The sequence below is a fragment of the Equus przewalskii genome, chromosome 24 (genome assembly GCF_037783145.1).
Source record: "Equus przewalskii isolate Varuska chromosome 24, EquPr2, whole genome shotgun sequence".
Lineage (NCBI taxonomy): Eukaryota > Metazoa > Chordata > Mammalia > Perissodactyla > Equidae > Equus > Equus przewalskii.
In genome coordinates this window covers 30,624,817-30,651,638 of record NC_091854.1, presented here as the reverse complement: position 1 = coordinate 30,651,638, position 26,822 = coordinate 30,624,817, and the positions used below count along the sequence as shown (strand labels likewise).

The window sequence follows — 26,822 nt, the reverse complement described above, 5'->3', positions numbered from 1 at the left end:
AGGTACAGGACCCCTCAGGGATAATAGAAGAGAGACACAGAATTAAGTCATGAAGTTTGAAGGATGTGACCTTCACCAAACATCAAAATCCTTTCCATTTCTCTCTCTTTAAACACCCCCCCACACACATTTATTTATTCACTGCAAAAGAAGATGCCATTCTTCTTCATCTGTCATTGTCTCTAAATGGACAGAGTATTAGAATAAACTACCATTTATTGACCTTATTAGATACTGTACGTATAAGAGGAAAACTTATCATCACCCTGTGAGGTAGGTGCTGTTTACTATCTCCATTTTACTGACAGGAAAACTGACACTTGGAGCAGTTGGAAAAGTTGGGTAAGATCACACACTTAGTAAGTGGCACAGCCAGAATTCACACAGCTCTGCCTAGCTGGACACCCTAAGTACTTTCTGTTAGAGCTCTCACACACACACACACGCATGTGCACTCACAGGCATGCACACTGTCACGCACGCACACACACACACGCACCCACTCATGCACACACCCAGGAAAATCTTGTATCCCGTTGATTTTGAGGACTGTCATTTTCATATTTCTGGACTTAGCTTTGTAAACACAATGACATGAATGGAATTCAAGGGTTTTTTCTCCCTTTGTTTTTCTCCTATGCTCAGTAAGCCAGATGTACAAGTAAGTGGGCTTCTTTTGCATTTTTGACATTTCAAAAGAAATTCCAAGTTGCTAATGCTCATGAATGTGCCTCAGGGCCCTGGGGTGTTTCTGCTCAGGTGGAAGATCTTCTCCCAGGCCGCATTCTTTCCCCATGGTCTCCACAGACTGCAGAGAAGTCTCCCCACTGGATCTGCCTGGAGCAAGTTCTGAGCGTGGGAGCCAGAGCCTTCTGGCCTCGTTTCAGCTCCGGGCTGGAGGAGTGCCATGAAATCACATGATGTTTGGACTAAAAGGGCAAGTCCAAGAATGTCTCTCTCAGCCTGCCCTGACCAGTGAGGTCTAAGCAGTGAGCTAGTGGGCCCCTCGAGGAGCTATTTTGATCCACTGGATGTGCAAGGACAATGGAAGAAAAGGTGAGTCTCTACGCCAGGCCCACTGGGGCTACTGACACTTAGCAGTATTCCAAAACCAGCTAGTGAGAGCCAGGACATCTGGAAAGGATGGTGGCAGACTCTAGAATGAAACTTCTAGGTCATTTGGTGAAATCCCCTCCATAATGGGAGTGGTGGTGGTGACTAAAATAGTCAGCAAAGAGCGGAAGGGACATAACCAATATTTCACAGATGGTTTGGGCAACCAGGACTAGATTTCAGGTGTCCTGTTTCCAAGGGCAGGTAAGAAGGAAAGAGGAAGAGAGGACAACCCTTGTTTAGGGTATCAGATGGTGGCACATGGCCGCCATTCCTGAGTAGCTTTGTTAATTAGATCACTTCTTCTAAGGGCTTATTTCTTCAGACTTTCTTCTGGATGCCATGGAGAGTGAAGGTTGGTGTACAAGAAAACTCAGCATATTGCTGACAGAGAGAGAGAGAGAGAGAGAGAGAGAGAGAGAATACCTCTTGATTTCCACCCTCATCCCAGTCTCTCCCACTTCCTTTCTTCGTTTGATATTTCTGTCTTCCTATTCTTCTGGATTAGAGAAAGAATAAAACAGAACATCTGGGTTGTATCCAGGTTTTGGCTACTGCAAATAAAGCTGCTATGAACATTCGTGTATAGTTTTTGTGTGAATGTAAATTTTCAATTTTTCTAGGATAAGTACCCAAGAGTATAATTACTGGGTCTTACGGTAGTTGAGTATTTAACTCTCTAAGAAACTGCCAGACTCTTTTCCACAGTGGCTGTGTCTTTTACATGCCTACAAGCAATGAATTAGAGATCCAGTCTTTCCCTCTGCATCCTTGCCAGCATTTGGTATTTTCACTATTTTTCATTTTAGCCGTTTCATTTTAGTCATGTAGGGATATCTCATTGTAGCTTTAAGTTGTATTTCTTAATGGCTAATGATGCTGAATATCTTTTCATGTGGTTATTTGCTATCTATCTGTATATCATTTTTAGTGAAATAGTTCATGTCTTTCGCACATTTTCTAATCGGATTGCTTGTTTTTTTAACGTTGAGTTTTGAGATTTTAAACATTTGTGGATATGTAGTTCGTTGCATAAGTGTTTGTGCCCAATCTGTAGCCTGTCCTTTCAGCTTCTTAGCAGGGTCTTTCACAGAGCAAAAGTATTTGATTGTGATAAGGTCCAACTTATCAGTTTTTCCACTCAAGGATCATGTTTTTGGTGACAAGTCTAAAAACTCTTTGCATAGCTCCAGATCCTAGAAGATTTCATCCTATTTTTTTTCCTAAAAGTTTTCTAGTTTTACACTTTACATTTAATTTCTGCAATCCATTTTGACCTGACTTTTATATAAGGTGTGGATCGAGGCTCGCTTTTTTTTTGTCAATGGATGTCCAATTATTCTAGCATCATTTGTTGAAAAAGCTATCTTTCCTCCATTGGATTGCTTTTACACCTTTGTCAAAATCAGTTGGGCATGTTGATGTGGGTCTGTCTCGGGTTCTTTATTCTGTCTCATTGATCTGTGGTCTAGCCCTCTGCCAATACCACACTATTTTGATGAGTACAGCTTTATAATAGACCTTAATATCAGGTAGAGGATTCCTCCCACATTATTTTCTTTTTTTATGGAACTTAAATGTTTTTTATCTTTTTACATGGGGATAAATTTCAAACTTACAGAAAAGTTGCAAGAACAAGGAGAGTACACAACATGCCCATATGCTCTTTCTCCAGATTCACCTACCATTACATTTTGCTGCATTTGGTTTATCATTTGCTCCCCGCTACACACACATACACAGACACACATATGTGAAACTTCTTTCTAAACCATTTGAAGGTAAGTTAAACTCATCATGGCTTTTATTCCTAATTAGTGTGGATTTTTGAAAAATACGAATATTTTCTTACATAACCACTGTGTAGTCAACTCCAGTAAATTTATCCTTGATAAACACTTATCTAATCTACAATCTATATTTCATTTTTTTTGAAAATTGACCCACTAATGTCCTTTAGAGTCTTTTTTAAAAACTCCCACTCAGGGTCCAGGCTAGACTCAGGTATTAGTTGCCGTGTCTCGAGTCTCCTTCAATCCAGAACATGGTCACAGCTTTTCTTCATCTGCTATGACACTGACACTTTGAACAATACCGCACCAGCCCCTCTTTAATAGTAAAGTCCTCATTTGGGGTTTATCTTACATTTCCCCCCGATTAGATTCAGGTTGTGCATTCTCCGCCAGAATATCACAAAGATGTCACATCTTTCTCCGTGGAACACATCTGCGGGAACTCGATTTTCCTCTGCCTCCACTGTTGATTTTAATTTTGATCGCCTGGTGAAGCTCCTGTATGATATTCGATAATGTTTGGGCCTACAAAAACGGCAATTTCATGATTCAACTTAACATATAAGCTTTATTAAGGTTTTATATGTGTAACCTGACCTCTCTGATGCTGTTTCCCCCGTCTGTTAAGCATGGATGTTAATAATTTCTCTCCCATGAGTATCACTGGGAGAGGAAATATAAGGTAATGTGTGTAAAATCCGGCACACGGAAGGCACTCCATAAATATTAGCCATTCTTAACAGCAGCCAGGCAGCGTGAAAGGATCTTGGTTTTGACCTTCTTCCCAGACTCTCCCAGTTGTAACCAAAATCACGACAGGGACAAAGTGGCGGGAGCGGGCGCAGCCTCAGCTCGGCCATTTCAGTTTCCTCATCTGGAAAATGGGAAGATGCCTCCCACCTCACGGGGCTGCCGTGAGGTTGGATGGCACGTGTGTGAAAGCGCCTGGACGCAGAACAGGTTCTCGAAAAATCATGCATGGTCCATAATCTGTTGTATGAGGAAAACAGGACTATCTGTCACACTTAAAAGAATTCTACCTCTGAGGCAGTAGCAAGGTATGAAAAAGAGAGTGAGAGCTCAGGCCTGGGGAACGGCCACGATTTAGCCGCTGTGTGATCTCTGGGCAAACCCTTCGCCTGTCGGAGCTTCACCTGCACGATCTGTGTCTGGGGGTAAAACCAGCGCACGTCCCGCGGCGCTCGCGTGCCCCGGCGGCGCCTCGCCGCGCCCGGCATCCCTCGGCCTCTCCGGAGCGCGGAGGCACCGGCGCGGCCCCCGCGCACCCGGCCCCGCCCGGCCGCAGGCTCCTCCCCGGCGGCGCGTGCCCCGGGGCGCACGGGGCGGACGCGCGGCGGCCGGCGGCGGCGACCTCGGGCGGCGGGGGCGGGCGCGGGCGCACCGATGGGAGCAACTGAGAAGGGCGGCAAGAAGAGCCGGCGGCTGTTCTCGCTGCGGCCGTGGAAGGCGAGCCGGCGGCTGTGGCGGACGCGCTCGGGGCCCCCGGCGGCGCAGGGTGAGTGCGGGCGCGGGCTCGGGCGGCGCTGGCCGCCTCTCGGGCCGCCTTCTCGGCCCGGGGGCCCGCGGCCGGGGTGGGGGGTGGTGGGTAAAGGGGCGCCGCCTGGATGTCCGGCGGCCGGGGCGACCCTCCGCCGCGGCCGGCCCCCGAGCTCCCCCGGGGCGCGCGCCGACGCGCAGGGCCGGTCTCCCCCGTGCCCCCTCGGCTCCTTAAGCGTCTCCAGTTGGCCTAGGTGTTCGCAGCTGGTTTCCTTCAAGCCCCTGTCTTGTCGTTTGGCCTTGCCCGCAAGGAATCCGGGGTGCCCCGGGGACGCAGTCGTCCTCCGGTTTGTACCCCCAGCACCTGCCCGGCGCCTGCAATGCAGTACCCGTTGGGGGCATTAATCCGGACCCGGGGCTGCCTCCAGGGCCTCCGCGGCAGGACCCACCCCCTTTCCCACCTGTCTGCGTGACTCCCTGTTATCTGGTGAGCTCTAGGCACGATCAAGTACTTTCCAAACACCTTCCTCCCTGGCCTCCGCAGGGCCTTCGCTCACCCTTCTTATTCAGTCACGGACTCCCTCCGTTCGTTCATTCATTCCTCAATTTTTATCAGCTCCGCCTGCGTGCCAGGCCCTGGAGTGAACGAGATAGGTGAGGCCCCAGCTCGTGGAACTGCTTGCAGAGGGAGAAACAGGCATTGCACGTATAAAACAGGTGGAAATCCCTGCTACAGATTGCTGTGTGTGCTTGGAAGGAATCAGATAGTCTCCCGGGAGAGGAGACCGGGCAGAGGGCCCTGGCTTCTGTGGGGTGGACAGGGAAGGCCTCTGAGGCCGAGCAGTGGAAGCTGAGACCCAAAGCCCGATGAGGAGTCACTCCAGCCTGGAGCCAAGGGAGAGCGATCCTGCAGAGGGAACAAGTGGCGAGGTTCCCGGGTGCCGAGCTTACAGGGGGAAGGGGAGGGCACATGGGGAGGCCATGACGGGCGTTTGGGTTTTATTCTAAGGGATCTGGGAAGCCGCAAAAGTGTTCTAAGCGGTGATGTGACAGGATCTGCCGGCTCACTGCCTTCCCTGGGTCTGCAGTGGCCGAGCCTTTCTCTCTCAGCCTGGCCACTTCCTGCCCATCCATCGATACTAGCACAGACACGTCTCCTCTGTGGAGCCTTTCCTGGGGTGCCTGCCACCTGTAACCCCTCTTTTAGTATTTCCTCCTCCGTCAGGCATTTGTTGCTGTCCATCTGGTATTACAGATTCCAGGTGGGCAGGTTCTCATCCACTTCATGTTTGCATCCCCCGCCAGGCTAAGTCCGGGCTTGGTACTTTGTAGATACCTGTTTGCTTGTGTGTGTAAGTGTGAGCAAGTGTGTGTGTGTGAATGTGTGGATGTATGAGTATGTATGTGAGTGTGTGTGAGGGTGAGTGTGTGTGTGTCCTGTCTCATCCTTTTCATCAGTTTCCATCATCTGAGGATTCTTTTTCTGAGAGCCTGAGATGCCTTGATTTCTAAAATGGCCGACCTGATCCAGGGCAGAAGCCAGATTGCACCAGGGCCCTGTCACTGAAGCCGTTGTCACCCTCCCACCCTGGCATTGTTTTGAGGATTGAATGGATTAATGAGTTAACAATTGTAAAGTGCTGGCACATAGTAAGCATTCTAAAAATAAATTTGACAAAGAGCAGCAGTAATTATCTTTCAAATATTTATTTATTGTGTAGAAACAAGCTTTGCTATTGTTGGTAGTTAGGGAGAGTCTGTGGCTTGGCATTGTCATCTTGCTGGCTTTCAAAGGATGTGTTATTACTTTTTGTCAACGCGCCAATTAAATTCCTTCCCCACTGGCATTAAGAACTGTTGCTGAAATTTAGTAGGGCTGCAGGCTGCACACACCTTTTCTTGAGCTTGCCTGAGTAGTTGAATAGATTGGGAATTGCAACAAGTATTCCTTGAGTGATAATTATATGCATAGTGTCATTCCCGGCGTTCTGTGAATGTTTACAAAAGAGGAATAAATGGATATTGCCACTGTAGTAAATTGGGTTAGAATAAGTTTCCTAGTTTTATAGTTTTTAAAACCAGGTCTGTACTGCGTACACAGCCATCCTCTCCTCTTTTCTCTGTTCCTGTCCTAGAGTTCACCGATGGCTTCCTGGGGCCCGTTGCCATGCCACACTTCTCTTTTCTTAGATAGGATCTTGACTGCTCTATTTCTCTACTTCCTCTTCCCTCATACAACCTGGGGACTAGGCCATCATAATGTCTTATGTTATATGATACTCTACAATTTATAGAATAGGTCAACTGTGAGGTCTTGACAATGTCCTGGAAGGAGGGAGGGTGGATGGTATTTATTTTCCCCATTTTAGAGATGAGGAAGGTGGAGCAAGAGACAGTGACTTTGCAGAAGGTCTTATGACTGGTGAGTGGCAAGTTCAGGCCTCAGTACCCATACAGCATCCTTTCTGCCACATCTCCCTGCACAAAGTAAACATACTCCGATATCTGTACTCTTGGAGGGGGGAAGTAAAGTTCATAAATATCATGCAATGAAAGAAATCCATATGCCGATTATGTCTGATGTTTTTAAAGGTGGCCTGAATGTCTCATGATGATGCCAGCATCACTTTGAGCATCTAGAGTCCTATGCTTCGGCGTCAGACAGACTATGACTTGAATCTGTCACTAATAAGCTCTGTGGTCTTGGGCAGGGTGCCAGATCTTTCTAAAACTCAGTTATATATCATTTGTAAAACAGGGATGATAATTCCAATGTCATAATGTTACTGTGATGATTAAATGAATTAATGTATATAAGGTGCCTGGTACATAGCGGCTCACAAGATGGTGGTGGTTATTATTAATATTTGTCCAGATCTTCCACCATATGATCACATCCCAAATATGGTTACGTGTGGGGCCAGAATGTTCAATGAGCTGTGGGAAAAAAACCGTGGCTGGAAGCTCCTTCGGCGCAGCTTCACTTCTGCATCAACCAGAAGGTCTTCCACACCACCATCCTTCTTTGTCCCACCCTTTTTTTATCAGGAGGTGGCAGGTGAGAAGTAGCATAGCTTCTGGGGACTCCTGGCATCTTTTCAGCCTGACACTGAGTCCTGAACATGGCAGACATTCAATGAATGTATTTGTCTATACCTTATATACAATAAAATGCATTTATATTATATATCTCTCTCCAAAGACAATGCTTCTGAAATTTATAGTCTGAACACTTGTGGCTATAGGTATAGGATAAATACCTAAAAGGATAATTACTGGATTAAAAAGTATATACTTGTTTAATTTTGAGAGAGATTACCAAGTTGACTTCCATACATTTGTGCTAATTCGTTCCCACCAGCAGTGTGTGGGGTTCCTGATTCCTTCCTTCCTAGCTGGTACTGAGTACCATCGGACTTTTTAATACTGCCAATTTGATGGATGTGAAATGATACTGCATGGTTGTGTTATATTGAATTTCCTTGACAAATAATGAAGCTGAAGATCTTTTCACATGAATATTGGCCATGTGTGAATAAGATCTATTCATATCTTTTCCTATTTTTTTTCCTCTGGTGGTTTGTCTTTTTCTTATCCATTTATAAGAGTTCTTTAAATAGTCTGGATACTAATCATTTGAAGGCTTATATGTCCAAACAGCTTTCAAAAACATACCTAACCATCAAGCTGTTCTAAGTGAGAATATGAACAAGCTGTGCCCAGGGGAGATTAGCCCCAAATGCTTCCATCCTTTCCGGAGAACTGTATTTTAGTCAAATATTAAAGCTTTTAGGTTATAGAAAAGGGAGTGAACAGATGGTAGATGTGTTTTGTGAGCAGTAGACTTCCCTAGGCCTGGAAATGATGGTGGAAAACTGGCCCTGAGTTCCTCCCACCAGGAATTACCTCCACCAAACCCCGGTGGGACTACGAGCTCTTTCCTGAGCTGCCATGTCCCCTGGGAAGATACGGATTGGAACCAGAGCCAGTCTCCGCCAGCAGATAGTGCTTTCCGGGACAAGATACTTGCAGAAGAGGACAGAACACTTGTCAGGCGATCTGTGGTTTAGTCCCTCACTGCCATTTTCCAGCCTAGGCCCCTAAAAACAAATCCCATTGAGTGGAGATAATGATCACTACCTAGGGTTAGTGGAAGGATCCAGTGAATCATAGACATGAAGGGACTGTGTAATTACACTGGGTATTTGCTAGGCCCTGGGAAGTAAGCAGCACTTTGCCAGAGTGGGAAAACCTCACTGACCCACGGTGTTTAGGCCCTGCCCCTTCTCCCACCTCATGTTGTGCATACAGGTGCATGACTGTAGAGTACTAGTTCTCTGAGTGTGGTCTCTGGACCAGCAGCGTCAGCATCACTGGAACTTGTCAGAAATGCAACAAGTTGCTGGACCCCACCTCAGCACTGCCAAATCAGAACCTCCGAAGGGGGGCCCGGTAGTCTGCGTTTTAACAAGCCCCACAGGAATCCTGACCTTTGCTAAAGTCTTAGAACCGCTGGTCTAGTGGGTTGAGAAAGGGCTTTAAAGTCAGCAAATTTGGGTTTTAAATCTTCACTCTCCCATTTGCCAGCTTGTGACATGAGCCAGTTACTGGAGCGCTCTTGAGCTTGTGAGCACTCATCAATAAAAGGAAGAGGGTATCACTTCCGTCACGGGCTTGTTGTAAGGGGTAAAGGACAGGAAGTATCCTGGCTCTGCTACTTTGTAGCTGTGTGTCCTTCGGCAGTCACCTCGCCTCTTTCTGCCTCATCTAAAAAAACGGATGGGCAGGACTTATGCACGCATTGCTTGCTGGGTGCCAGCCACTGTCCTAAACCTGTGCATATTTTTATTTCATTTAATTCTTACAATAACCCTGTTTTACAATCTCTATTTCACAAATGAGGAAACCGAAGCACAGAGAGGCTAAGTAACGTTTCCAACATTACACAGCTAGGAAGCTGGGATTCAAACCCAGGCAGGGTGCTGTGAAAGTCCCTGCTTTAAAGACAATGCTTGGCAAGTAGTAGGTTCTCAATAAACTTGTGGTGATGACAATGAGAAGGTTCCCTGGCACACAGTAGGTATTCCATGTTAATTCTCTTCCCCTTGCTTTGTGGCCTGGCTTCGTGGGAGCCCACCCAGCTTTTCTTACGATCATGCTGCTCTCCTCTGCTGTGACCCTGATCACACACCCCCACCCTCGGTTGGCAGTTTTTCTCTCCATTTCACCTCTTTTGTGGCCACTGGATGCTCTGAGCAGACCAGACAGAGGCGTGGCTGGTGGAGGAAGTCGGTGGTGCAGGTGAAGCCCCCCTCCCGTCACCCGCCCTGGCATGTTTTGGGAATGGCTGACTAAGCCAGAAGAGGGTCGGGACAAGTCATGGACAGGTTGTTAGGTCTGCCTAATTTGAGACGTATCCTCCAAGTCCCTCTTGCCCTCAGATTTCCAAAAGAATGTAAAAACTTTTTTTGCTCAGTTTTTTCCCCAGAGGAAAATTTGCAGCTGGGAAGTTTAACCCACAATGTTCCGGCAGCATTTTTTTCTTTCATTTTTGTTTTGCTAGGACAATAAAAAGCCTTATTCTCTTTCAATTCGGGGTCCCACTCATTTTTCTTGAAAATGCTCTTTGGTTTTGCTTTCAAGATGGCCTCCCTTGCTGGGCATGACTCACCGGTCTAGTGACTCAGAAGTGGCATCTAACAAGACAAAGACTGTGCAGAGCTGTGAAGGGACTTCGGGGCCAGGGGAGCCTGCCTGAAGCTTTCCCTAAACCCACTTATTGAGATGCAGCATCATTTCCATCAATAGGTGTTCATAATGGTCCTTGGTACCAGTTTATTTGAAGCATGGAGTCTGCCAGAGACACTGCCTTGTTCTGGAACGCACCGAGGCTTGAGTCCATCCTTGTCCCTCAACTGGGTGTGGCCATGAGGTTTACTGTGGGGCAAGACAAGGCTTCTGAGAATTCATCTGGCCCTGCTTGGCATGGCCACAGAATCAGGAGGGCTAAACCTTCTGTGAAAATTGTGTCAGGAGGAAAAGTAAAGGCTCTGTTTATTGGAAGAGGTCTTCAAACCTCTTTTAACTTAATTTTTAAAACTATCAATAAAGGATAGATAGAGAGATGAACAGATATGCAATAAAGCAAATATAGCAAAACATACTTGAAGATGGAGTTCACCCTGCAATTTTCCCAACCTTTTTTAGGTTTGAAACTTTTCAAAATACAATGTTGGGTGAAATGCAGGTACTCCTAGAAATGACAACACTCTCAGAAAAAAAATTGCTTCCTTTTTAATATTAATGGCGGCCCTTCTCCCAGTTCCCCTCTCCTCCCAGCCTCAGCCTTTTTCTTGGGAAGCCTGCTGGATTAAAGGGGCCTGGAGCGAGTCTCCAGGGCTGAGCTACTCCTTAATGCCATGGGCTTTATATTCTTCCTGATGTGTAATTCTCAGAGTAGCCATGCAAGCTAGTTATTATTTTCCACGTTTTATGAGGAAACTGAGGCCCAGAGGGGTACCCTTGTTGGGGTCACAAGGTGATAATGTCAGCCTCACAGTATTTATGGAGCCCTTGCTTTATGCGTCAGGCATAAAGTAAAGTGTTCCCTGCACTTTATGTGTATTAACTCCTTGAGCCTCACCCCTCCCTAGGAGGTGGGTACCATTATTATCTTCATCGCACAGATCAGGAAATGGAGGCTTAGAGAGCTGCAGGAACCTGTCCCAGCTTGTTCTAGGGGCCAGGAGCTGGCAGAGCCCATGTCTGAACCCAGTCTCTCCTGCTTTAGAGCGCCTGGCCTACTACTCAGACCCAGGCCTCCGCACTCCTCTGCCTAGTGCAGGAAATTGCTGTGCCTCTGGAGACTTCTTGCCCTGAGACCACGAGCTCCTTGAGGACAGAGAATGTCTTGTTCAGAACTGTGTCATTCCCAGTGTTCAGAGCAGTGCCTGGCACGATGAATGTTGATTGAATGCAAGAGCATGGGTGGTGGGCTTCTCACCTGCTCCTTCCTCCCTCAGCCTCTCAGTCTCTCAAGGGGCTCCTGCTGGGCACATGTTGGCTGCCCTGGACTTGATCCTTGGGGATAGAGATGCCTGTTTCTTTGATGTGGGTTATGGGCCAATTTGGCTCGTTTGGTGGCCAGCGAGGAGTTCCACTGAAGGCAGACTTTCCTCATTGGTCTTAAATTGTCAAAGAAGAGCGTAAAGGTGTGATCCACTGCTAAGGAAAGACGGGAACGGAAAACAGATACTTAAAATTTCCCAAAACCTTCAGGGAGTCTTTAAATCATGGCAGCTAGAAATCAACTCCAGGACCCCTAGTAGCCATGACAGCTTCCACTCTGTGGCTGTATTGGACTCTTGGGCTGCAGTAATAAGCAGGTGAACACTAGCAATTAGTTCTCGTAAATGTGCCCAAGCATGTTGATAATTACATCTTAGATTTAGGTAGCACTTCGTTTATAAAATACCACATCTGTTCTCCCTCTGGATCTTCTGAACAGCCTGGGACATACACAGGGCAGGTGCGATTAGCCCCACTTTCCGGATGAGACTGGTTCCAGGGAGGGTAAGTCACCTGGCCTGCAGCACTCGAACAATGCTGCTGGAGACAGGTCTTCCACCTTCCTGTCTCAGCTCCTGCTCCAGCAAGTTTTCCATGTCAATGTTGTGTTTAACCCTGCAGTTTCTGGAGATGAGAGTAACAGGTAGGTATATTTCTTTCTGTTGCTCTTCCCCCAACTTAATGAGGTCCTGGATTGGATCACTTACTCTTTCTGGATGTCAGTTTACCAACCTGGATAATGGGGAGTAAACAGCACCCATCCAAGTGCACTTGGAGCAGAGGACGTTGTGAGAGTTCAGAACTTAAAAAACAGTTCTGAGTGAAGATGTTTGGAAGGGACTGTGATGACCTGTTTTCCATAAAATAAGTTAAATGTCACCTGCCCTGGCCACCCTGTCTAATACGGCGCCTCTGATACCTCCTTACCCCGTTTTGTTTTTCTTCACAGCATTCATTGCTGTTTATATTTGTTTATTGCCTATCTGAATCCTCCCACCAGAATGTAAAAGCTTTGAGGGCAGGGACTCACTCGGTCTGTTTTCTGTACTCCCAAATTCCTAACACGTGGAATAGTGCCTGGCACAAATAACCATTTGTTGAAGGAAGGAATGAATGAATCCGAGATGTGTAATGATTGAAGTTAAGAGTGAATTAGATGATTCCAAGATTTGCTTGAATCTTCCTTTCCCCCTAACAGAGGAGGTCTTATGGTCGGGCTTCCTTATACCCATTTCTGGCTCAACCACTCAATGTCTTAAAACCAATCATTAAAACCTTGAATATCAACTTAGGCCTGGATGAAATAGGTTCCGTAACCTGTGTCCATGTAGCAGACACAGGTCATTGTATTGCCATGTATGCCCCTGAATTCTAACAGCCTGTGAGCAGCTTGAGGATTGGGGCTGGTCCCCTTCTCTGTTGTAGCTCCAGGACTTAGCATACAGCCTGGTCCACAGAGAAGTAAAAGAAGTGTTTGTTGAATGAATGAATATGTAAGAGGAAATAAAGCACAGGACTCTTAATCCCCCTCCAAAGGTAAGGTCTCCGATTGAAAATAAGCCTGGCTCATGGCACAAACATTCCCTTTCAACTTGGACCAAATCTCTCCAGAGACAAGGAGGCGCTGAACAGTTGGTTCTCTAACCTAAGGGAAGGAAAGGCAAGCTTAGGCTCCAGATCCAGTTCCATGCCATGTTTTGGAATGTGTGTTTACATCCGCCTTCATCCCCATCCTTTCCGCTCCAGCATAAGCAAAATTATAACCCTGCACGCTGCCTTGTATGCAATTAGCAGAGCCCGGGTTCCCCTCCGTTGAGGGACTTCGCCCCTGAGACCGCTGACTATGAATGACAAATCAAAAGTCAGGGTTGCAGAATCAGCTGGACTTTCCTGCTCTTTTGCAGCAGAGGGAGGAAGGTGAGAATGAAAGATTCTGAAAATAAAGGTAAGGGGCCAACTGCAGAGGGGAGGCCAAAAGATGCTAGGGTTGAGATGTCACTCCACACACACGTTTAGTTTGTATTAATGGCTGATTTAAAATTACTGTGCATGTATTTAAAAATTCTAGTTATATAATAAATATGACTTTTAAATGACTGGCTTCTGGTTTCCAAATATTGTGTCACTCAGTTTTCCATTTTGTGCTACTAAATATAATGGTATTTTTGCATTCTTCATTTAATCTTAGCCGAGTAACGCATATTTCCATCATGGATTTCCTTTTGATAGCTCACAGAATGTTGGTGATTTTATTTGGGGAGTGTTCAATAGTTAATTAATATGTAGGGTTTTGATGCATTATTGGAACTGGAATATCTGAACTACCTCGGACTTACACAGTTTGGGTTCTCAAGAAAAACACTGAGAATCCCTTAATGAACATTAATCTTTGCGGGAGGGCCCACTGGGGAGCCGTCGCTGACCTTCAGATCTGTTTATCTTGCGGAGATACTCAATGCAAACTGCCTCCACCCCCTAGATCCCTGATACAGCACCCTTCCACCTGCCCCCCCCCTGCGCTCCCCCCTCCCCCAATTATGTTGGAGGCAAGGAGGAGTAGAGAAACGGATTTAAATGAAGACTCAGGAAGGGAGCGGACTCACTGAAAATGAGCCAAGCAAATGTTAAGTTCAACAACAAGGGTTCTGCAGGATTCTGGGGTTTAAAATTCCTAGGCTCCTTGAATTTTCTGCCGCAGTTGGGGGAGGAGCGATAGACCCCAAGGCTACACGTGGTCCCGATCTGGTTTCCAGGAGGGAGCCCTTCCTTCGTGCAGCACCGATGCGGGCGCCATAGGGAGGCGCGGGGCGCGGCGAGGCCAACGGCCGAGGACGCCATCGCTGCGCGGGGCGGGGGCGCCGCGCACCGGCTCCTCCCGAACGCTCGCTTGTGCCCCCCTTTCCCCTGCGAGCTGTCGCCTTCCCGCCCGGGGGCCGCTGCGCCTCCGAGTGCGCCCCGCGCTGTGCCCTCGGGCGCCCAGTCCCGCCGGGTGCGTGATCGGTGCGAACACACAGGCCCCCGGGCCTCTCCTCCTGCGCGCGGCGCCGCCCGGCCTGGCCTCCTCCAGACCAGTCCCCAGCCGCCGTCTCTGGCTCGTGTAAGAGTCCCAGCTTGGGATGGCAATGATGTTCATTCCACGTTACAAAAAGAAAACAAAACCAAAAACCCACACGCAGCCTGATGCCGGTGGGGAGACTGGTGTTTCAACGTACCGAGCAAGGCTCCTAAGCAATCCCACTCTATAATTGAGGCTTTAAAAGGCGGCGTGGGTGGGGAGTAGCTGGTGCTGGTAGTGTTAGCATGCAATAGGCTCTGGGTCATTCACGTCCATGTATTGATCTCTGTGGTTCTGATGTTTAAATGTTAATTGAGCAGCCTCAGTGGGCAAGCAAACAGCTATACGTGGGCCTGGCATTGCTGTCTCCAAGCCAGCCTCTTCTGGACAAATAAAAGAAGTGTGTAAATCAGGGATGTTAAAGGAACTCAAGGAGAATGCTGGTTTTTCCTGCGTTGTTTTCAGTGGCCAGAGAAAGGGTTTCTGGAAAGAAAAATTTTGCTTATATGCCGTGTCATGCTAGGCCAGGGGGCCTGATTTAGAAAAAGTTAAGACTGCCTGAATTGGAGGCTCAGGTTGAGGTTAATATTCACCATTGTTTGGAATTGAAACACCCCTAGTTTCTCAGTGTATCAGCATGTTTTAAGCTTCGGATCCCCAGCTGCTTTTTGAGGGGACTGGTATTTAGAATTTTTGTTTCACCTTCTTTTGGAAACAGGCTTTGGTGGAGGGTCAGGATAATTAGCTTCCAGCTTGACTAACTCATTAGTGACCTAGGACAAGACCCTTTATTCTTTTGGACCTCGGTTTTCTTATCTCCAAGATGGAGAAATGTTACTCTGAATCACTGTTCTTCAGATTGTGGGTGGTAAGAAAGCAATTTGGTGAATCTCAAGCAACATTTTAGGAAGATGCAATAGAATAGAGAATGTCAGAAACCACTGCATGTGGCTAAGGGTAAATATTGTTTCCTGAAACTTCCGTTTTAGATATTTATGTTTATGTATGTAAGTATGGGCTGTCTTTGTGTCAGGTCTGTTTCTCATTGTGAATCCCAGTCAAAAGAATTTGAGAGACACTGAAAGAAATCATCGCTCCTTAATTTGGTTTTCAAGGAGTCTGTGAAATGCAGTTTTATATGCATGTCTGTTTTTGTTTATGTATGACGAGAAAGGCAACAGTTCTCCTCGGGTTTTCAAAGGGATCTAAGACCCCAAATAGTTATGAATTACTGTATTTCCCTTAAGCCCCTTCTGAGGTAATTTCTTAGAGATCGAAGAATCCTTAAGTCTGGGAGATGGGAATGTGTTGGCAGAGACCACTGAGTGTGCGATGTGAGGTGGGCCATGTGTGTGCACGTTAGGGAGAAGGTGTGACCGTGGCAACCAGACCAGGAGAGCTGTTTGTGGGTTCCAAAGTACTAGTTGGGGACCTGAATATGAAGCATAAATATACTAAAAACTAGAGTTTTGGTTCTGAAACTTACCACAGAAAACTATTAAAATGTTGTGTATTGTTCAGAAGTCAGCTCTCCTTGCAAAGACTGAAAAGGGAGCCAGGCAAAATTTAAAGATGTTGACAGGGGCAACTAAATCTTCAGGATGTTGGTAGGGGATACTGAACTTTTATAAGCTATCATCACATCACTAGTGTTCAGTAAATGTTGAATTGTGGTTTAGTGAGTGCCTTTCTTTCCTTGCCTTTTTTCATACATCTGGTCTTAAGATAGTCTGGTGAGGCTTTTAAACACAGGAGACATTGTATAACATTTACCCAGCATATTGCAAAATGCTTTGCAAGCTAGGGAAAAAAGATTATGCATGAGGCAACTAAAAAGAAAATTGTTGAGTGAGTTAATAGGTAGGTATTGGCAAACATGACAGCTAATTACAATAATAACGATTGTAGCTCCTATTTAATGAACAACTAGTATGTGAAAAACTCTGCAAGGTGCTTTACATATTGTCACAACATCGCAAGGGAGGGGGTATCTTACATGGAGAAATGAGTTAAGAGGTTTGCACCGGGACGCATCGCTGGTGAGTGGCAGATCCAGGATTCAGACCCAGGTCATTTAACCCTCAAAACCATTCACATGCTAGGCAAAGGCTTGAGAATACGTATCAGGGCAAAATTGCAGAGAAAATATTCAACATCATTTGCTGTTAGAATTAATTTACTTAATTATAAAGAGGGAAATGTGAACCTTAGAAAATGATGGCTTTGGACTAATTTTCTAGATTTTGTTTATTTGGAAAATAGACATTTTGACTCCTTAAGTTCAGCTCCAGATTTTCCTTTTATTTGGTAAGTTCTCTGAGTATTTTTTGCAATAAAGTTTTAGAAACAGAGATAGGAAAGAACAGACATGGAGAATTTGAAAATTTGGAAATTTTTTTTTCTACAAGAATTCAGGGCAAGTGGTTCTCTTTTCAGTTTTTCTGTTATTTTTCTAAATTTTGTCTCGAAATAACAAACATGACATTTTGTGAGCAAATGAACTTATGCATAACATATTTTACTGTGTTAAAACTAAGATCAGAGCATTGCCCATGCCAGTGCTTCCGGAAAGAATCTGATTTTTCACTGAAAGTTATTACAGAATCTAATTGGGAGTTTGAGTATGGTCAGATGCAGACTTTTTGACCTTAAATATTAAAAACGACTGACGTTCACCCCTCAAGCTGTAATTCAAAATAAAATGAGTGTGAGGAAATCCAAAAACGTTGTGTTTTTCTTAACCATCATGACTACCTTGGTACATTTAGAGAAATGTCAAATTCTTTCAGGGGTTTTTGTCACCGCTTCTTGTGACTGGGTGGAGTGGGGAGACAGTGTTTTGGCTAGGGTGATCTGTAAGTGGCCGAGTGAGTTCTCAGGGTGTCAGGGCTGCATGTGGTAAAGCTGGCTTAGAGCCTGGTATGCCAGTGGTGCTCAAATGGGCACTGTACTGCTTCCTGCGGGACACACTGGAAAGACGCAAAGGGCTCTGGAAGCATTCACTGGGCAGAAACCGAAATGCTAGTTGTACTGCAGTGTTCTGGACTGTTCCCTCCCATGACGAATTATCCTGTGTCCTGTACAACTTTCAAATGTTCTGCTGAAGAGGTAAGTGAAAACTCTGTGTACTGTTCTGAGCCTAGAACATAAATTGGTTTTAGTATACTCTGAAATATCCAGGATTAAAAGTACTGTGTAAATTGAGGAAAGTTATACTTAATTTTGTTCAGAAAAATCACCCAAAGCAACATCGCTTGTATTTGAAACACCAGCACAACACACCTGTCTCATTCCATCTACATACAGAGATAGGTACCCGGCGTCTTTATTATGTCCTCTTATATAGTCCTGATGGATCACTTACATACTGAAACCCACATTGCTTTATTATGAGTAACTTTTCTTTCACTTCTCTTTTACATTGTGGTTGGTACATTATATATCTTTTTTTGTTTAATTTTGTGTTAGGTAGCTTATTTTATCTTTGAATTTCATTCTGAGATACTAAATAGGGAAATACAAAATATTCTTGTGTTATATATATTTGTGTTCCTCAGAGTTTATAAAATGACTTTATTTGGGCCTCCTTAATATTTTAGAAGAATTTGAGCCAACATTAAAACTTTTGGAGATTATATATTCAATTCTGTGTTTCTGCTTCCTTTAAAAAAGTTAGAACAATCTATAACAATGAGATTGAGCTGAGCATAAACTGCCCTCTTTGAGGGCAGAAATGCTGAGATATAGGGGTTATAAATCTTCTAAAAAGTGTTGTCGCTGCTAATAGATTTTTTTATGCTATTGTAATTGGCATTTAAAATTTTTATTTTCTAATTGTTTGTCACTAGGATATAGAAATATAGTTGATTTTTATTTGTTGACCTTATTTCAAGGAACTTAAGTTCATTGCTTATTAATTTTAGTAATTTTTAGATTTTGGGGGTGTTTATAGGCAGTTGGTTTTCTGTGAATACGGACAGTTTTATTTCTCCCTTTCAAATCTTATACTTTTAATCTCTTGCCTTATTGCACTAGCTAAGCTCTCACAACATAGAACAGAAGGGGTGATGGTGAATACCCTTATCTTGTCCCTCATCTCAGGGCAAAGCTATCCATCTTTCACCGTTAAGTACAATATTTGATGTAAGATTTTATATAGACACTTTCTATCAGATTAAGAAAGTTATCTTCTATTTCTGGTGAGCTCAGTTTTTATCATGAATTGGTGCTGAGTTTTGCCAAATGTTTTTCTGTATTGTGACGGTCACGTGATTGTTCTATTTTATTCTGTTAATATAGTGAATTACGTTGATTTTTGAGTGTTAAACCAGCTTTGCGTTTCTGGAATAAACTCAACTGTGCTATGTTATCCTTTTTATGTAGTGCTGGACTTGATTTGCTAATATTTTGTTGAGGAATATCTTTGTTCATGAGAGAGATTAACTTGTTTTCTCTTGTTGTGGTGCCATTGCCAGGTTTGGACATCAAGATTTTGCTGAACTGATAAAACAAGTTAGGAAGTAATTCCTCTTTTTCTGTTCCCTGGAAGAGTTTTGTAAGATTGGAATTATTCTTTAAGTGTCTAGAAGAATTTCCTGGTGAAACCACTTGAGCCTGGAAATTTTGTTGTGGAAAGCTTCTAAAGTATGGATTCCTTTATAGGTATAGATTTATTCAGATTTTCTGTTTCTTTTTGTGTTTTAGTAAGTAGTGTTTTTCTAGGAATTTGTCCGTTTCATCTGAATTTTCAAATTTATTGGCATAAGATTGTCTTTCTATCCTCCTATGATCTTTTCAATGTCTTTATGTTGTGTGATCTTGTCCCTATTTTTTATTCCTGATATTTCTCTCTTTTTTATACTGGTAATTCTCTTTTTTTTTGAGGCATATTGCCAAGGTTTTATGAATTTAATAATATTTGCAAAGGGCTAGCTTTTTTGACTTGGTTGCTTTTTGTATTATACATTTGTTTTCTATCTCATCAGTTCCTACTTTTATCCTTGTTATTTACTTTAACACTCTTAAGTTCTAATTTTCTGAATTTTTTTCTAGTTTCTTGAAATGGAAGCTTATGTCTTTGATTTTCAGTTTTCTTTTAACAAATATTTTCATTTAAGGCTATTAAATTTTCCTCTAAGCATAGCTATAGCTGCATCCTGCAAGTTTTGTTATATCATATTTTTATGGTACATAGTTAACAATATTTTATAATTTCCATTGTGGGTTTTTTTTTTAACCCCACAATGTCATATAGAAATGTACTTCTTAATTTCTAAGCAGTTGGGGAGTTTCTAATGATCTTTATGCTACTGATTTCTAGCTTGTTTTTACTATGGTTAGAGAATATACTTTGGATAATTTTAGTTCTTCGAAATTTGTTGCAACTTGCTTTGGGGCCCTGCATATTGTCAGTTTTTATATATGTATGTTGTGTATGTGTTTTAGAAGAATATGCATGCTTAGGTTGTTTGGTTCCGTGTTCTGTACATGTCAGTTTTGTTAATCTTGTAGTACAGATCTTCCATACCCTAGCTAATTTTTTTTCTCACTCTATTGGTTCCTCACAGAGGGTTAAACTCTTTCACTATGATTTTGGATTTAGCTGTTTCTTTTTTTATATTTGCCAATTTTTCCTTTACTTAATTTTGAAGCTGTGTTAAGGGGAATACCATATAAATTTACAATTGTCATATCTTTATTATGAAATGTCTCTCCTATCTCTAATGATGCTTCCTGCCCTAAAGTCTATCTTTCTAATATTAATGTAGCTGTAGCAACTTTCTTTGGGCTAATATATCCATGGTATATCTTTTTCCATCTTTATACTTCAATTTTTCTGTGCTCTTATATCTAAGCTATATCTTTTATAAACAGCATATAAATGCTGTTTAAATAATGCATTTAAATGTTATTTTTTTAATTTATAATATAATTTATAATGAAAAATAAAAATTAAAAAAAAATTTATATTAAACTTTAATTTAAATTTAAATTTAAGTAATACATTTTAATAAATAAATGGAGTTTTTAAAAGTCCAGTCTGACATTTGGTCTTTAGTTTGGGTAGTTAAAGCATTTAATATAATTATTGATATATTAAGGTCTATGGCTACCATTGTGCTATTTCTTTCCTGTTTGTGTCCCACCTGTTTTATGTACCATTTTCTTTTCTTTGTGGCTTTCTTTTGGATTTATGAAGCATTATTTTTAACTTTCCCTTTTCCCTCTCTACTAGCTTGTTACACATTTGTTTCCCTTTTGTGTGTATGCGTGTGTGTTTGATACCCCAATGCTACTTTTACTTAATCACATCCTGGACAGTCTTAGGCTCTTAGAACATTCTGGCTTTGTTTACCATGTCTTCTCCCCTCCCCAGCCCCTGCCCCCCTTATGCCTTTTGTGTCATTATTAAAATTCATTTTAGCTATATGTATATTTAAACCTCTATAAGACCCTAATATTATTGTTTTTTACAGTCAATATTTAGATCTAGTCACATATTTACCCTACCCATTGCTTTTCATTTCTTCCTGAACTTCTGTTTTCCTTCTGGGATCTTTTCCTTCTGCATAAAAAACTTCCTGTAGTATTTCTTGTCATACATATCTGCTATGAAAGAATATTCTCAGTTCTTTTGGTCTGGAAATAGTTTTGCCTTTGCTTTTGAAGGTAATTTCATTGGATGTGTAGAATTCTGAGGAGGAAGATTTTTCCCTAGCACATCATAGATGCCATTCCATTGTCTTCTGGCTTTCATCCTTTCTTGGAAAAGTTGGCCATCCATGCTATTGTTACTATTTGATGTTGCATCTTTTTTCCTTTGCCTACTTTTAGGACTTTCTCTATTTGATTGTAAGCAGTTTTCTTTATATTTATCCTGCTTAAGGTTTTTGGCCCTTCTTGAACCTGTGTGGCTTGATGTTTTTTGTAATTCTCCTAATTCTCCGCCATTATTTTTTCAAATACTATTTCTGCTCCATCCTCTCCTCTTTCTGGGATTCCAGTTACTTTTATGTTAGAGTTTTTTACCCTGCCCCACATAACCCTTACTTTATTTTTTGCACTCATAATCTTTCCTCTCTTTTTCAGTTTGATTATTTTCTACCGTCTTAGGGCTCACTGGCTCTCTTTGCTGTATCTAATTTGTTATTACACAATCTGTTAATTTCTTAATTTCATTTTGTATTTTTCAGTTTTAGAATTTTTGTTAGATTATCTTAAAATATAGATTCTCCCTCTTGTCATTTATTTCCTCAAATATATTAATCACAGTCATTTTAAAGACCACGTTTAATAACTCGAAAGTATGGGTCCCTTGTCAGTCTGTTTATCTTTTCTATTTTTCTTCTTGGTCTTCTTTCTTTGTATGCCTGGTAAGTTTTTATTACATGTCCACCGTTGTGTATGACGGTGCTCTGGATGATGTCGTCTCTCTTCTGAGAGTATTTACCCTATTCTTTGCCCTCAGTAGAGGGGAGATCACCTCAGCCTAGTCAGGCACTCAGTCTGATTAAGGCCATTTTGCAGACTTTTAAGGTTTGGTCTACTTTTGGGTTTCCCCAATTCCAGGCCCCCAGGAGGACTGACTGAGAGCCTGAGATCTTTCCCATGGCAGGCCCTAAATTCCAATTTTTGTCTTCCTAGTACTGTGAATCCACTGAAAACTCTGCTCTGCAAAATCCTTTCATTCTGCTTTTCATCTCCTTTCTCCTAGGCTCCTGAACCCTGTGCCATGTGCAGCTCAGTTAGCGATGCTTAAAGGAGAAAGGGCATATCAGGCTTCTCTGAGCACCTCGAGGATGTGCCTTTTCAGTCCTGACCTCCACTTCCTGTCTCTGCAGCCCCATAAGAGTGTCTGAAGTTCTGTAGCCTTCTCTGCCTCTCAGCAGCTGCCCTCTGCTGGCTTCTCAACTTCTTGCCCTATACCAAGAGTGAGCAAATGCCCTATGGGGGAAAATGGGCCTTCAGAAAGTTGGGCTTACCTCAGTGAGCCTCGTGCATCTAAGATCTGGCTGCTCAAATCCTGGCGGATTAGTAGCTCTCCTGTCACAGTCGTGCGACACTTAATGACAGGGATGTGTTCTGGGAGGTGTGTCTTTAGGTGGTTTTATCATTGTGTGAACATCATAGAGTGTCCTTACACAAACCTGGATGGTATAACCTGCAATATACTTAGGCCGTATGGTACTAATCTTATGCGGCTACCATCCTATATGTGGTCCATCATTGACTGAAACGTCGTTAATGTGGTGCATGGCCATACTTCAAACTGATGTTTGGGATTTTATCTGGCTTTTCTAATTGCCCTCAGCATAGCAGTTGGTCTGCTACAATTCCCTCTATTATAGCTGGAAGTTGAATTAGACTGAGTAGGTATTGTTTTCAACATCCCTCCCGGGATGCATGGTGGTACATAGTGCTGGTCGCACCCATGAGCTTCATGTCACTGCCGTGTCCCCGGCCTCTCAAATGCAGCTTCAGTCCATCCACTCCTTCATCTCAGGTTTTTTGGGCACTTATGCACTAGGTTCTCCTTCCTTCTCAAAGATATGGTAGGGTAGTTCTAGCAATTAGGTCAGGGCGATAATAGTTCCACTCAAATGTGACACAGACCTGAAGAGTGACCAAGGGTTGGTGCATTACCCAATTGTGAAAGTGTTTTTCATGTTTGCCCAAATTTTCTATTAAAATCAAACAAACAAACTGGCTCTTATTTTCCAGCCTATTTAGATATGCGTCCCTATTCCAAAGCTGTATTGTTCTGTGACTTGATCTGGCTGCTAGTGTTTTTTTTTAGATACATTCAGTTGGTAAAAATTCATTGAGCTGAACATGTGATTTGATTATTTTTTAGCATGTCTGTTACACTTCGATAGCAATTTTAAAAAGAACTAATGTTTTGGGGCTGGCCCCGTGGCCGAGTGGTTAAGTTCGCGCGCTCTGCTGCAGGCGGCCCAGTGTTTCGTCGGTTCGAATCCTGGGCGCGGACATGGCACTGCTCGTCAGACCACGCTGAGGCAGCGTCCCACATGCCACAACTAGAGGAACCCACAATGAAGAATACACAACTATGTACCGGGGGGCTTTGGGGAGAAAAAGGAAAAAATAAAATCTTTAAAAAAAAAAAAAAAAAAAAGAACTAATGTTTTAATGTTAAAGACAATAAAAAGTGCCAAGGACAAAAAAGCTTGAGAACCATTGGTCAAGTTCAGCCTCCAATTCCTAAAATGATTAGGGATGAGGAAACCGAAGCTTGGGAAGGGGAATTACCTGGGAGTTGTGGGGTGTCTCAGGACAGGACCGTCACGCAGGCCTTCGGACCCACGCCTTCCATCTCACTTTCTGAGAGGCCCATTCAGGAAGCGGATGAGGAACCCCCCTGCCTCCCAGTAGAGCTGCATGACATTCTCAGAACCGCAAATGCACCTTGCATGAGTCAGCACTTAAATTCCTACTCCTTTTCTGCCTTCTTCCGCCTCTTCCCTGGTCATTTAAAAACAGACACTTTTGTCTCATGCGAACTAGGAGATGGTTCTTTTATCACCTAAGAATCACTTGACTACGTATGCTTAGAAAAAAGGGTAATTCGTGCCTGTGAAATCTAACAAGAGCCCAGCACAAGGTATGTTTGTCCCCCTTTCTAAGCCATTTTTAGTTTGGTGCTGTGCGGTTTAAATTTAGAATACTTCTTCCAAATGGGAGTGGAGGTGGGATGCAGAGATTGAGCCCAGGTATGACTCCTGCTGCTGTGAAGTAAATGGGAAAATCTGGGAACGGGTGCTAAAAGGAGGGGGCTGCAGGGGAGGGGTCTCACCTTACCTGGGGGCAGGGGTAGGTGGTAAGGAGAAAGAGGCAGTGGGAGTGTCTCACCTTCCCCTCCTGCTCCGGGCCCTTGGCTCACTGAGGATGGTGAGGGTATTTTATGTATGTATATACACGGATGCACATACATGTCTACACGTGTACATGCACAGGCACACACAGTCACGCACATGTGTAGCTTGGAATTGGAAGTAAGTCATTGTCATCTTGGATTCATTTTACTTCCTCAGAGGCTGGATTTTGAGTTCCCAGCATGCTGTTTCTCCTGGAATATATTTACCCTCCTCTTTGCCCAGCTGGGTTCTACTTCTCCCAGTAGCAGCTTCCTCTGGATGGCTTTCTCTGACTCCAGGGTCCCTTCCCAGGCCTGCCTTATAACACACTCACAGAGCATCCTGAGTTTTCCCTTTCATGTCACCCCCACACTTTAATTATTAGATGAAGTTCTTGTGCATCAGAGGCCCTCAATACCTACTGTAAAATGGAGGGAGGAAAGAAAGAAAAAAAAAGGAAAGAAGAAAAGGAAGGAGGGAGAGAGGGAAAAGAAAAGAAAGCCCCGTTTGGATCCCTCCTCTTAAACTTAAGGTGGACAAATTCCTTAACTTCTCTGAGCCTCGGTTTCCTCATTTTAAAAATTGGAAGAGTAATACCCAACTCATAGGGTCATTGTGAGATTAGAAGTAATACATAAAGAGCACCTAGCATCGTGCCTGACACATAGCAGGTACTCTATATGATGTAATTGAAAAGTTCCCCAAAGGAAGTTACGGGGATTCAGAAAAGCACAGAGAAAACCTGTAGACCCATCTGCCACTCCATCCCTTAGAAATGAGATGGTTGCTGGTAAATTGGAGTGTACCCCCTTTCTGTGTGTGGTTTGTACGTCCATGTGTGTGTTCTGTTGAGATCATATTTTCTTTTTGTCCCTTAATATGACTTCCCAAACACTCTCTACATTTTCAGTGTCTCCAAAATACTGTTAAATTCATAATATTTCATAATAATAACTGGGCCTTCAGTTATTAAAAGGAGACTTAGAAACTAGCATTTTTAACCATTCAGACTCTACTTTTGACAAGACAATATGTTTATGATTTGGGAGGATAATTCAGATTCCAGGGCAAATAAATGATATAGTGGATAGGGTGCAAATTGACTTTTTCATTTTTTGTTTTGGAATTTTTTTAATAATCTTCCTTGTTTATTATGGATTGGAGGGTTATTTTAGATTTTTAAAGAAATAAGGTAGCCAGGTGGAATGAAAAATCCATTGGCCTACAAGTCAGGAGGCCTGAAATTTCCCTCCTGGCATTCCCATCACAGACTCACCTTGAGTCAGTCAGTTCACATTCTGGTCTCAGTTGTTCTATCCGTAAAAATGAGAGAAGTGGGTTTTATGATAGAAATTTTCCAACTGGGGTTTTCTGAGTGTTATGAGTCCTGTGGAGATGTTTTTTCATATTGAGTAAGATTTCTTCTGAGGAATTACACGGCTAGGAAAAAAAGATTGAGTTGAACATTTTCTAATGAAATCCTGATGTGCTTTTTTTCTTCTTTTCTTGAGAGATAATTAATATACCATAAAATTCACCCTTTAAAATATAAGTTCAGTGGGTTTTAGTATATTCACAAGGTCGTGCAACCATCACCACTATCTAACGCCTTAACAGTTTCATCACCCAAAAAGGAGCCTGGGACCCATTACTAGCCACTGCTCTGAGTTTCCTCTTTCCCCAGCCCCTGGCAGTTACTAATCCACTTTCTTTCTCTATGGATTTGCCTATTCTGGACGTTTTATATAAATGGAATAATACAACATGTGGTCTTTTGTGTCTGGGTTTTTTTCATTTCGTATCATATTTTCAAGGTTTATCCATATTGTAGTATGTATAAATGCTTCAGTCCTTTCTATTTAAGCTTTTTATGAAATTTTTTCCCGAAGCTTAGAAAAAAAGTTGGTCAGACTGTTCGTGGAAGCCCCATAACAATAGAATGCGTTATCTGCAGCGCTCATGGAGATGCAGAATTATCTCAGTAGCTCAGGCTTTTAAGTAAAAGGCTCTATTTAGTGTATGTGAAAAACCTTTTAAGCTCCTCCCCTCCCCCTTGAAGCAGGAGATGAATATACTGATTGGCCAGTTTTGTTTTCCTCCTCTGGATCTGCGGGAGTCTTCCCTTGCTGGGAATCTAAGAAGTGGTGCCCCTCCTCAATTTAGTCTTCTGTCAATTAGAATTTACTCTTTCTGGAAGACTCTTTTCAACTGCAGCCTTTCTGAGCTGTCACCTGAATGAGATGCTCCATCTTAATGATATGGATTGCACACTATGCACCGCTGTTCTGAGTCACAGTGACATAAGATGATTAGGAAATAATCCCTGAGTCCGCCTGGTGTCCCCAACCATTTTCCCCTTCTCAAAACCCCCACAGCTCCTTTCCCCACTCTCTTATGGTATGCCCCTTATTCTGTGCTGTA

At 43.3% G+C, this 26,822-nt stretch overlaps 1 protein-coding gene across 10 annotated transcripts in view; it reads left to right on the top strand.

Annotated features, from left to right (window-relative positions):
• Positions 1–936: 936 nt before the first annotated feature.
• DNAJC6 (DnaJ heat shock protein family (Hsp40) member C6) overlaps positions 937–26,822 on the top strand; it is a 134,931-nt gene continuing 109,045 nt past the window's right edge. Inside the window, exon 1 of one of the 10 annotated variants that reach the window (XM_008541628.2) lies at positions 937–1,056. In XM_008541628.2, the coding sequence (XP_008539850.1) occupies positions 1,032–1,056 (25 nt within the window). In that variant the 5' untranslated portion in view covers positions 937–1,031. Of the gene's footprint in view, positions 1,057–4,237; positions 4,423–5,683; positions 6,054–13,163; positions 13,417–26,822 lie in introns of those variants that run through there. The other 9 variants (XM_070592263.1, XM_070592271.1, XM_070592265.1 and 6 more) reach the window with 9 other exon arrangements.